Source organism: Aulostomus chinensis, chromosome 16, assembly GCF_037954235.1.
Source record: "Aulostomus chinensis isolate RoL2024-O1b breed Wild chromosome 16, RoL_Achi_v1.0, whole genome shotgun sequence".
Classification (NCBI taxonomy): domain Eukaryota; kingdom Metazoa; phylum Chordata; class Actinopteri; order Syngnathiformes; family Aulostomidae; genus Aulostomus; species Aulostomus chinensis.
In genome coordinates, this window is record NC_141335.1 from 12051721 (window position 1) to 12064666 (window position 12946).

The window sequence follows — 12946 nt, forward strand, 5'->3', positions numbered from 1 at the left end:
GAGCAGCTGGAGAGTCTTTAGGGACCTACTGGTGCAGCCTGATAGGAGGGAATTGCAGTAATCCAGCCTAGAAGTGACAAAACTATGGACTGGTTTTTCTACATTTTTTTGAGACAGGAGGTGTCTGATCTTAGTGATGTTACATAGATGGAAGAAGGCAGTCTGGGATATTTATTTAATGTGGGAGTTAAAGGACAGATCCCGATCAAAGAGAACTCCTAGGTTCCTTATGGGAGTGCTGGGGGCCAGGATAATGCCATCCAGGGTACCCATCTCATTAGATGGGGTGTCTCTAAAGTGTTTTGAGCCAGTAACTACAATTTTGTCAGTTTAATAAAAGAAAATTGTTAGTCATTCATGTTTTTATTTCCTTTTGGCAGGCCTCCAGTTTAGTCAGCTTATTATTTTCATGTGGATGCATTGATAAGTACAGCTGCACGTCATCTGCCTCACAGTGAAAGTGAATCGAGTTTCCTTACAATGTGACCTAGCAGAGGCAGATAGACTGAAGAGGACTTGTCCAAGCACAGACCCTTGTGGAACACCGTAGCTGACTGCCGTGGTCTCAGAGGGGTTATCATTAGCAAGTACAAACAGAGATCAACAGAGAAAATGTGATCTAAACCAATTTAGTGTGGTTCCTTTAATGCCAATGACATGTTCTAGTCTCCATAGTTGGATGTGCCCTCATCTGATGCTAGTAGGTCATTAGCAACTTGGACTAGTGTTGTTTCTGTGCTAGGATGAACCCTGAAACCTGACTGGAAATCCTCTAATAGGCTGTTGCTAAGGAGAAAGGCACAGAGCTGTTCAGCAACTGCTTTCTCCAGAATTTTGGAGAGAAAAGGACGATTTGATATTGGTCTGTAGTTGGCCAAAACTTCTGGATCCAGATGATGAAACACTGTCAAAAATTTCATTTCCTCACAAAAGAAGATGACAACACAGTTCTGGTTTTAATGCAAAGCACTTAACCTTTACTTGAAAGAAGGTAATATACATCCTGGAATAACAGATAATAAAGATACATTATGAGCAAAGTCATTTCACAATGAATATCATCTTTTGCTCGCAACAACCAAGAGAGGAGTGCGATATTATCTACAGTTTTTGTTAGGAGTCAAACAGTGAAAAGCACACCTAGTTCTGTCAACATCTTTACTGTATGGTACACTGTAAAAAATGTCATCAATATGCAGTAGTCCACATTTAATAACGAAAAAGTAAAAAAAAAAAAAAAAAAGTATTTTATGGTTGTCTTTCAACTAAGTAGTTCAACTGCAATGCATACATTATAAATAAATGTAATGGGGAGGAAAGAAAAGTTCAAACACAAGCAATATTCCACAATTCCAGCATGGCTGAAACAATAAGTGGCCTTAAATCCAAATCCTACACTTTGGAGTGTGACCACAGCTTTTGCAAAACTTTAAGATACTGTAGATTCTTCAAGCTGGCGTGTAAGTTCAACTCACTTTAACATGTCTGGATAAACCAAGTTAAAATTGCCCTTAAAATTTTGATTCTGCAAAAGTAACAGTTGTCTAACATCTTTGCCTGTGAGGCAAGAAACATGTCAGTTTTAGTCTTGTATCCCAACTGCAAGCCATTAAGTAGTAAAGGAAAAGCCCGTTGTCAGCTACGCTATGGAAGATCACTGGTATTAATCACAGAACTCTTCAACGCTAAAAGGAAATTAAATGTGTTCTCTTGCCCTCATGTAACATCATCCAAATCTCCTTTTCAGTTGATTTGTAACCATCAATCATGTTGGGAGAAACTCCAGCTGCACACACAATGAACAAGTCTGCTTTTAGTGAAGGGGAAGACACTACAGTCGTGGACAAATCAAATTGATGTGATGATGGGGGTGGGGGTGTAATTCTTTAAATCTACAGCAAGTTGAAATAAGACATTTTTCAAACAGAGTACATGTTCTTGGTGGTGGAGCCACTCTTGCTGGACGTGTCGTCATGTGACTGGTAGCCGAGCATGGCTTTGATGGGGATGTTCAGACGCTCTTTATAAAGTTGCCTGTTGGGAGACAAAAAGAGCAACGCTAATTTTGTGTTGCCATCTAGTGGCCACCTGCTTCCCGTCGCTCATGAGTGTTTCATTTAGTGAATGACTTTCCAACATACCCTATCGTCATGATGGCTTCCCTGTTTTGGCAGTTGCTTGTCCAGATCGATATTTTGTCACCTTTATGTCTGACGTTGACAACAGCTCCACACACGTCTTCGCTTGCCTCGTCAAACGACTCGCCAACTAAACACAAGAGCTGCAAAACAAAACATGACACGCCATTTCAGTTGTATTGTTCTGCTAAATACTCAAAAATAAAATCCTCAGAACCATTCTGTGAAAACAGTCTTACTGTCTCCATCCAGTAGCGGTCAAGGTCATTGTGTCTCTGTTGTTTGTTGAGGGTCATCAGCCATCGGCCCCCAAGCTTGTTCCTGTCATCTTCCCACATCGGCTTGATCCCATCCTGACACACGACATCAACAAAAGAAGCAAATAAAGTTTTAAGAGGGAAAAATCAAGAGGGCATTACACCTCAAAATCATCCTCTCATTTTACAAATAGAGAGCAAGTTTGAGGAGGAAAATAAAGCACCTTTTTCACTCGAAGGTATCTGCTGTTCATCTCAGTTTTAGGCAACCATGGTTCTACAAGTCCAAGACCTATGAGACCTGCTAACATGTAGCTAACATTGGCAGAGAGCCCTGTTGTTCCCGATTGGCTGGCCAGTGCCTTCCATGGGAGGTCTGCTGACATCGGACCGTAAATGTTTAACTGTGACGCTTTGTTTTAATGCACTTCTATATAAATTAATCCAATGTAGGTTTTTAACAATTAAGAATTATATTTCATTGATGTTGCAATGTCAGTTTGCTACACATTCAGCAACAACAGCAACATTGTTGCATTGTTAGTTTTTTCCGTCTAGTGGACATGATTTCCCCCCTTGTGCAGATGACTTGACACTTTGTAAATGATGACATTTAAATTTGCCCTTACACATCAGACTATGTTGACGACTAATGAAATGGACACTCTTGCTATTTTTAACCCCGGACGGTAAATTATGTTACTGTATTACAGTGCAACTCTACTTCATGCTTTCTTAAAGTTGCAGCGACAACGTGATCATGCAGAAAAATGTTCATCTCTACTGGTCAAGTGAGACGAGCTGTAAACATCTCATGATAGATGGCGACAATGGAGATTTAAAAAAAAAAGAAAAGAAGTTATTACCTTAAATAAGCAATAATCACAGCCATAGCCAAGTTTGCTAGGTTGCTGTATGTGGTTGTATAATCTGCAACAAACACAGAGCAGTATTGTCAAAACTTTTGATGTCAGTGATGGTTGGAGTTTGGAGGTTCATTCTGAAGAATTAAGACTGAGAAGAATTCACGAACCAATTTAACAAAAAGTTCATTCACAGGTCATTCTGAGCATTAATCACTATACAGTTGAAACCAGAAGTTTAAATACACTGTGCAAAAAAGACACAAAACACTTTTTTTTCCCTCACTGTCAGAAGTTAAGTCAGACTAAACCTCTCCTGTTTCAGGTCAGTTAGGGTTACCAAAATGATTTAATTTTGCTAAATGCCACAACAATGAGAGAACTTCTTAGAGAATTTTATATGACTGTTTTCGAGGTCAAAAGTTTACATGTACAAAAAGTAAAAGTCTTAAAACAATGTGGGGAAGCCCAGATGATGACGTCATGGCTTTTGAAGCTCCTGATAGGTTAACTGACAACATGGGGATGTATTTTAAGGCCACACCTCAAACACTCTGCGTCCTTGTTTGAAATCATGGGAGAGTCAAAAGAAATCAGCCAAGAAATCAGGGAGAGAATCGTGGTGCTCCACAAGTCTGTTTCATCCTTGGGTGCAATTTCCAAATGCTTGAAGGTGCCACGCTCATCTGTTCAAACACTTCTACGCAAGCATAAACATCATGGGACTGTCCAGCCATCACACCGCTCAGGAAGGAGACGGGCTCTGTGTCCCAGAGATGAACGTGTTTTGGTCCCACACATGCAAATCAACCCCAGAACAAAAGTTAAAGACCTTGTGAAGATGTTGGCTGAAGCTGGTAAGAAAGTGTCATTATCCACAGTAAAACGAGTCCTGCACCAACATGGGCTGAAAGGCTACTCAGCGAGAAGGAAGCCATTACTCCTTAAGAAACATGAAAAGGCCAGATTACAGTTTGCAAAAAGACACCAAGACAAAGACCTTAACTTCTGGAGACATGTCCTGGGGTCTGATGAAACTAAAGTGGATTGTTGTTGTTGTTTGGTCATAATGACCACCGTTACATTTGGAGGAAAAGGGGGGAAGCTTGTAAACCTGAGAACACCATACCAACTGTGAAGCACGGAGGTGGCAGCATCATGTTGTGGGACTGTTTTGCTGCAGCAGGAACTGGGGCTCTTCATAAAATAGACAGCATCATGAAGAAAGAACACTATGTGGAAATATTGAGGCAACATCTCAAGACATCAGCCAGGAAGCTAAAACTTGGGTGCAAATGGGTCCTCCAAGTGGGAAATGACCCTAAGCATACTGCCAAAAAAGTTAAAAAGGGCTCGAAGACAACAAAGTCAGTGTATTGGAGTGGCCATCCCAAAGGGCAGATCTGAAAAGGCGTGTGTGAGCGAGGCGACCGACAAACCTGACTCAGTTACAGCAGCAAAAAGAAATAATTTTGGTAATCCTAACTGATCCGAAACAGAAGAGGTTTAGTCTGATTTAGCTTCAGACAGTGAGAAAAAAATGAAGTTGTGTGTCTTTTTGCAGAGTGGATGTAAACTTTGGTTTTCAACTGTATTTAATGAGAACTAACAATGTGGTGCTCTATGGAAGTTGGAAAGGACATGTCACAGCAGTAGCCAAGCAAGAACTTCAACAATAAGAGCACCCTGGAGCACTTTGATGACAGCTGCAGCAAGAATGCACCATAATTCAGTCGTCCTGTCACACACACACAGACACACACACACCCCAACTCAAGCATACAACCTTCAAAACGTTTTCTTGAAATTGATTTTCTACATTTTCATTAGCGACTGCTATGACTGTCTGCACCAGGTTACAGAATGCTAGGCATCATCTATGTTTAATTTTCTACATATGTCGTAAATCCCCTGTAGGCTAGTTGCATTTGGTTCCCTATAAGTGTCTCTGTTGATTTTCAAAAAGATTAGTTTTAGGCATCCTTGTTGAAGCACCCTAACGCTCTCTTCTTGGTCTCCAGAGACTGGACAATTGTTAAATATCATTCCTAGCTGTGTTGGAGCAAACATGGGCTAACAAAGTATTCCCTGCAGGAATGAATTAATGATTTTCCTGATTATGATCAAGTGTTTGCTGGTGCTAGCAACTCATTTAGTACTCTGAGAGGTTTAAAATAATCATATAATTTGCATCATATGCAAATTAGGTTGCAGACTACCAAAGGTTCTATCATGAGCTAGGAAAGCAAGGGGTAAGGTGACAGTGCAAACAGTGCTATAACTTCAACACAAGATGTCACTAAATCCTACACGCTGGTACAGTAACCAAAATCTGATATGAATGGGTTATTTGTCTTCATCTGTATTCTTACTCATGTGTTAAACCAGAAATAATAACACAATAATGATTCCATATCAGGATAAGTAGAAACACTTACGCCCAAAAGTCTTCCACTGTGTCAAACTTGGAAATGAGACGTAAATTCTCTGTCCAGCTTTTGCTCTTGTCGTTCTTGAAATACCACAGGGCCCATCTGATAGAGAGACAACCAGAACCCAGTCAGAATTCACAGGACTGAAAAGCACAGCTAAAGAGACAGTATGTAGCATTACAATTTTTATTTATTTTGGTGTTTAGCAGGGACAATACACCGTCACTGAATAACAAAGTTGACAAGAGAAATAAATTTCATCCACTGTCTTAGGGAAGTAAAGCTTAATTTCTTACAATTCTTAGTACAATTATTTAATTTAAAGGCCTCTGATTGCCATTATATGATATCTACTGAAGTCCCCTGATGACATATTTATACACCCTATTGCAAAACAGAGCCCAGCAGCTCATTACAAAAGCATGCACATGTGAGAGTCCAGAGAAAGCCGGCCATGAGCAGCTCTACAAATGCAGCCTTTGTTTATGATGAGTGACGTTATTCTTTCATCTGTTCTGAGGAGAGGTGGGGTTAGTAGGGCAATGCGACAACCTCAGCTGAACCCTGTACCCCCATCCCAACCAACTGCAGCTATAACCAACCATCAACCCCATTTATGTGCCATGAAAATCGATGTTAACATCACACCGAGCCAAGCCAGATCAGGCCAAGTGTAGCTGTGTCTTGTGTTGGCTAACAATAGGCTCCTGTTGAAATAGAGGTCAATCCAGAAGTCAAGAATCCCATGAGGACTCACCGAAGCTTTTCATTTTTCTTTTAATCTACATTTTTGTTGCTGTTACTCAGTGTGACTAAATCCTAACATGCTCATGGAGAATTGTTGGGAGTAAATTCATTGAAAGAGCGTGGCGCTAGACCAACTCTACCTGTAAAGTGTCATGAGATAACTTATGTTGTGACATGGCGCTATACAAATAAATCTGACTTGACATGTACAGTGGCCTGCTTAAGTATTTGTACCCCTTGAACTTTTCCACATTTTGTCACATTACCACCACAAACATAAATATACTCGATTGGAGTTTTATGTGAAAGACCAACACAAAGTGGCACACAATTGAGGAGTACAAAGAAAATTGGATACAATATTATTTTTTTTAATACAAATTTTTATTTGTATAAAAAAAAGTGCGGTGTGCAAAAGTATTCAGCCCCCCCCCCCCCCCCCAATACTTGGTGGAACAGCCTTTTACTGCAATTAAAGCTGATAGTCATTTGGGGAGTGTCTCCACCAGCTTTGCACATCTAGAGAATTAAATTTTTGCCCCATTCTTCCTTGCAAAAGAGATCAAGCTCAGTCAGATTAGATTGAGAGCGTTTGTGAACAGCAGTTTTCAGTTGCCACAGGTTCTTGATTGGTTTTAGGTCTGGACTTTGACTGGGCCATTCTAACACATGAATACGATTTGTTTTAAACCGTTCCATTGTACCCCCGGCTTTATTTTTAGGGTCGTCCTGCTGGAGGGTGAACCTCTGCCCAAGTCTCAAATCTTTTGCAGACTCCAACAGGTTTTCTTCCAACAATGCCCTGTATTCTACCCATCAACTCTGACCATCTTCTCTGTCCCTGCTGAAGGAAAGCACCCCCAGAGACTGACAGTGCCACCACCATGTTGGACAGTGGGGATGCTGTGTTCAGAGTGACGTGCAGCGTTAGTTTTTCGGCACACAGAGCATTTTTTAATTTAATCCAAAAAGTTCAATTTTGGTCTCATCTGACCAGAGCACCTTCTTCCACGTTTGCCATGTCCCCCACATGACTTCTGGCAAACTACAAACGGGACTTCTTATGGTTTTCTTTTAACAATGTTTTTTTTGTTGCCACTCTTCCATTAAGGCCAGATTTATGCAGTGCATGACCAATAGTTGTCATGTGGACAGATTCCCCCACCTGAGCTGTGGATCTCTGCAGTTCATCAGAGTCACCATGGGCCTCTTGGCTGCATCTCTGATCAGTGCTCTCTTTGTTCGGCCTGTAAATTTAGGAGGACGGATGTTCTGGTAGGCTTGCAGTTGTGCCACACTCTTTCCATTTCCAGGTAATGGGTTGAGCAGTGCTCCGAGAGATGTTCAAAGCTTGGGAAATCTTATTATAGCCTAATTCCGCTTTAAACTTCTCTACAACTTTATCCCTGACCTGTCTGGTGCGTTCCTTGGACTTCGTGATGCTGTTTGCTCCCCGATATTCTCTTAACAAACCTCACAGGCCGTCACAGAACAGCTGTATTTGTACTGAGATTAGATTACACACAGGTGGACTATTTAGTCATTAGGTCAATCATTCAGCAATCATCAGGCAACGTCTGAAGGCAGTTGGTTGCACTCAGAGAAAAGTGGGCTGAATACGTTTGCACACCCCAATTTTCAGTTTAGTATTTGTTAAAAAACAAGAAACTTAAAGTCATGTTTAGTTCACTTTGTAGTTCAAAATTGCGTGCCACTTTGTGTTGGTCTTTCTCATCAAATATATCTCTTTATGGTCATAATGTGACAAAATGTAGAAAAGTTAAAAGGGTATGAATACTTTTGCAAGCCACTGTACATGACTTAAAATCAAATTAGTGCTTCATACTCTTATACGCTATACATAAATGAATGTAAAATAACTCAGTAATATCCAGACTCGCAAAATGTCATGTGACCACATGTAGACTTAGAATAAAGTGAAACCTAGAAGCATGCCAACCAACAGAAAAGCACTTCTAGGTGGATTTCTGTTCGGTCACAAACAGAGATGATTACAATGAGTCATCAGATCTGCATTTGTTTCCTTCTGGTTGTGCTGAAACAACGCATGGAGCACGGAGTCTCGAAACACTAGTACGACACAGCAGCTGTCTGTACACATCTGTAACATCCACCTGAGTATGCTGGCTTAGTCCTTAAGGTTCCTACATGTGACGACCTGTGTAAGTGATAGGTGCACTTTCGCAGCACACCCTTTCTCAACCTCCATTAAAAATAACAGTCAAAGCATGTGATGATGCCATTGCTAAACTAAATTATGTGCCGCTACCCCAAAATAGCTAACTCCTACGTGAAGTTCAACGGTCTCCTGAGACCACAGCTACTCTGCAGCCACTTTTGCTTTTGTTAATTTTACAAAGTCGTGCATCCTCATTCGGTCATCAAAACAGTGCATGCATTAACATGTCAAAGTAATTGTGACATTTACCATCAATTTTACTTGTTATTACTGCTGTTCATTAAGTTTTAACAACAATTCATCTTTTCCTCAGGGGGACTTGTAGTCAAGTCTAGGAAAAAGTTACTGCATTTTACCCCATATGCTACAGACCACTTTATTCATGCCTTGCTCACAGTACACTGCAGGTTTTCAGAAACTGTCATGTGTTTTTCTTTCCCGTCAGCAGATGGTTCTCTTTTCGTACAGTATCAAATCAAAGTCATGTTGCAAGACTTGTAGAATGCAGTGTAGAATGTGATCATTATGTCTACTTGGGTGACTGATGATGATGAGGTAATGGAGCTGAGCGAGTTCTTTGAATCCATCTGTGGATTCCCATTCACAGACCACAGAGTTAAGAAGAAAAACCAAACTTGACAAAACGGGAAACAGATACATGAATACTGCTGCGCTGCCAATGACTGCAATAACAACTTCTCGCATTGACAGCTGACTAAACCTGTTTGAGCAGGTTTGAGCTAATCATATTGTTGCTTTGAGGTGAAGCAGCTCATTAAGGACTAGGCTGCTGTAGGGCAACTGTGATAGTAACACCAGGTGATTAACTACTAATATTTACCTCCACACCAAGGAAGGTGGGGGCCCTAACTTAAGCAAATTTTCCATTAGTCAGCAGGACTATGGAAAAACTACTGGAAAGATTTAAAATTTCGTTGGAATATGTACTGGATCACAGGACAGATCAAGCACTTTTCCCCCCACTAACACAGACAGCCTGAAATCTCCAGTGTTTTTTCAGGAAGTAATATGATCTTCTGAAAATGACTTGAATTATGCTGTGTGACAGATGTTTCCTGTAAATGCTAATGAAGTTCAGCTAAGCCTGGGCAAAACAGCTGGAAAACCACACAGGGATAAATACTTAATTTCAGTCTATTGATAATTATTGTTCAATTCTTATAACTTAAATCAAGACAATTTGAAAAATGTTGAATTTAAACACCATTCATTCACCAGATTTAACGACAAAACCTAATGTTGTTGTGTAGCATTTTGTACAGGATGTACAGAATGCCCTTCTAGTTGCAGATTAACATTTTCTTAACACATCATTCCCACAAAAATCCAATTAATTCAGCAAGTCACTGTGGGCCATTTTACAGAGACACCTATTAAGGGTAAAAGTGTAATGAACTAGCCAAGTGCTGCTGCTGCTGTGTGTTCAAATCAAATCTGAGTGCCTTAACTCAGAATGCCAGGCTCACAGCAGCAGGGCAGGACAACCTTGACCTCTGAGGCTGAGCTGAACAAGCAGAATGGGCTGGAAGTGACTTACTAAGTCAACTACTCAGCATTTCCCAAACCCTCTGTACAATGCTCCTGAATAGGTCATCACCACTGGACAACTATGATAACATTTGTAAAAGGACAATACTGAACAACAATTGCAACACTAACATGCATGGCAGGAAGCAGGTCTCCCCATTATGAGATTCATACCCACACCTGACAGGATAATTTTTCCTGTTTAACATTTGCTTTTTAACTAAACAGCATATTCTCAAACACAGCAAAAACCCTACTCATTACCTTAAGTACATATTCAAGAATTCTGGTTATAACACATACTAAGCAGGTGGAACACACTACATATTATAGACATAGCATAAAAAGTACATTTGTAGGCGATTCTGAACACAACCCTCAACATTTATGAGACTGAAGCAGCCACCTCCACATTGAATTACTCAAAAATCCTTACTATCTATGGTTAGTCTCAAAAAACCCTTAAGTGTTGTATATTGTCTTCCTTGAGGTGGATTATTTTGATGCAAAATCACACAAAGTGATTAAATAGTATCTGCAGAGACTCCAAATATTCTTTTTTGGAAATAAGGATATGTTATTGAGATATTACCTAACAAAAAATACTAATAACAATAACAATAACTCATGAGACATTTCAGTGGTTGTGGTATCAATCTTAACTGATAAATTTGCAAATCATTTTGCATTTATAAATTATTTGAAAAGCCTCTAAGTGCATGAACCAGATGCACAAGCCAAATAAACTGTCCATAGCACATGTAATATACATGCAAAAGTCACAATTTCTCATTGTTGACTGAAACCGTATGCATTATATTGGGGGCTGGGAACATTTTTAGACATACATATACATACACACTCACCTGTTTTGCAAGGGGTGTTTAATATACTGTTCAGGATTCGCAACAACTTGGCTTTCAGTTGATTGATCTTCAGTTTCAGGTGCTTTCTAAAGGAGAGAATTACAAACTAGTCATTTACTCATTTCAAATAAAAAAAACCAATGTATCATATATCATAAACCTATGAAGACCACAGTAGCCATCTTGAATTGTCAATTTAAAATGGGGGATGTAGAAATGGCCAGCCAGTATTGCCATATTAGGATAGATGTGGTGTTATGTCAACTTTCATATAACAGTGCTGTCGAACTGTCATTATTTTCCGAAATTTAAAAGGTAACATCCTGGTAACATCCAAAGTCTGCTTTCTGGAAGTCTGTTTAAACTGAACACAATATCCAACAGTAGTTCTTCTATATTTTAGACTTTTATGTCAACATTACATATTTGATTGTGGGAATAACAGATATTAAATATAATGAATTTATATCAGTATAAAGACCCCTGAGCGTGCGTTGTTAACTTTGATGAGTGACAGCAATGGAAAGTTCTGGATTATCCAAATTTGATGCATTGGCTATACACAGCAGCTAACGGAGGAGCAAAGAGATTTCATATAGTAAGTTGATAAGACAAAGGGGTGAACGCGAAGAAATTTTAAGACATATAACGCTAGTTAGCATTAGTTTTAGCTAGGCTAGCTACAAGCGACGTTCACACGTGTCACAAATTTAATCAGAGGCGTCGTAAGATGGTCTCTTCCATGTATTTCTCGTTGGTGAGCTCTGGGATATTATACTGACTGCAACAAAGAGGCAGACTTAAATAAATCACAACCTGGAGTTTGAATGAGCGACGTTGAGTCAGTCAGTCCCTCCCTGCCAACAAAGTCAGCTACTAGCTGCTCCATCACATTGCAGTGCATGCTAATGCTAACAGTGATCCACGCCAACGAACACACGCTCGAGGACAAACAGAACGATTCTCGCAAAATATCGGAACGTTTTGACTCAGTACTATCGAATAACGGCGTTGCCAAATGTTGAGAAGGCCTGACTTTCGCTTAAATGCTTATAACACCATATTTTACGGCTATCTCTTGTTTCTCTTACCGGTTCCGATGTCGCCATCTTGACAGTAGAAATGTTCTGCCCGTTAAGCGCTTCTGCGTCACAGCAACCCCGCACGCATGTACGGAATGCGACGGAGTTCAAAACAAATGCAGACTAAAAAAAAATGACGCCGACTAACAGAGATACAAATTCTCTGTTTCCCATTGTACTTAACGCAGAGTAAGTTCGCTTTGCAATTTGAATGAAATGTACCTGTTATTCTGTTATGTATGTATTGCTTTTTCATTATTAGGGCCTGAGCCTGAAGGTCCTTCAGGCGAAGACCCTATTATGACTACTATTATGAACCTTATTTTGGATATGTTCAAGCGCCTGCATAAGCTTCGCAAACATGCCTTTGCCAGTCTTATCATATTTGGCGCCATGAATAGAAGGAGCATCTCTGGAGTATGGCTCTTCAAAGGCCAGGATGTGCCCCTCTCCCTGACTGAAGAATACAAGGAGGACTATGAATAGTATGACTGGCAAAGGCTGGACCCCAAAACGAAAGCGTGCAAGATCATGGTAAAGGAATACTTTACCTGGAAGGGAGAGTTCAAGCATGTGGGTGAACCTGTCACCCGGGCCATGGTCTTCATGTAAGAGGAGAACTGAGAGAACACCCTCTGAATCTGCTCCCCAATACGAAAGCACCAACGGATCTTCAGCCTCAACAGACTAATCAACTTAAAGTAATGATTTGAGAAAACTCTGTCTTTGTTATGTGACCCAATAAATAAAACACTTTCTACTGTATAAACAAACTGTCTGAAGCTGACTTGACTTTTGCTCTGAGTTTGCAGC

General features: G+C 40.2%; 1 protein-coding gene across 1 annotated transcript; it reads right to left on the reverse strand.

The window, feature by feature from the left end:
* Positions 1-971: 971 nt before the first annotated feature.
* Positions 972-12212, reverse strand: eif4e1c (eukaryotic translation initiation factor 4E family member 1c). The gene is made up of 7 exons (XM_086180773.1): positions 12143-12212; positions 11052-11137; positions 5697-5792; positions 3262-3325; positions 2378-2491; positions 2142-2281; positions 972-2034 (listed from the first exon to the last, which is right to left on the reverse strand). The coding sequence occupies exons 1-7, from the start codon at positions 12158-12160 to the stop codon at positions 1920-1922; spliced, it is 633 nt and encodes a 210-aa protein (XP_086036899.1). The 5' UTR covers positions 12161-12212; the 3' UTR covers positions 972-1919.
* Positions 12213-12946: the final 734 nt, after the last annotated feature.

What these genes read in the sequence shown, in the direction of transcription:
- eif4e1c (XM_086180773.1), bottom strand. An exon ending in GTGATTATTGCTTATTTAAG is followed by an intron (nt 2,492 to 3,261) that starts GTAATAACTTCT and finishes GTCGTGTGTCAG; the next exon opens with GATGGGATCAAGCCGATGTG. An exon ending in GAAGCCATCATGACGATAGG is followed by an intron (nt 2,035 to 2,141) that starts GTATGTTGGAAA and finishes GTCTCCCAACAG; the next exon opens with GCAACTTTATAAAGAGCGTC.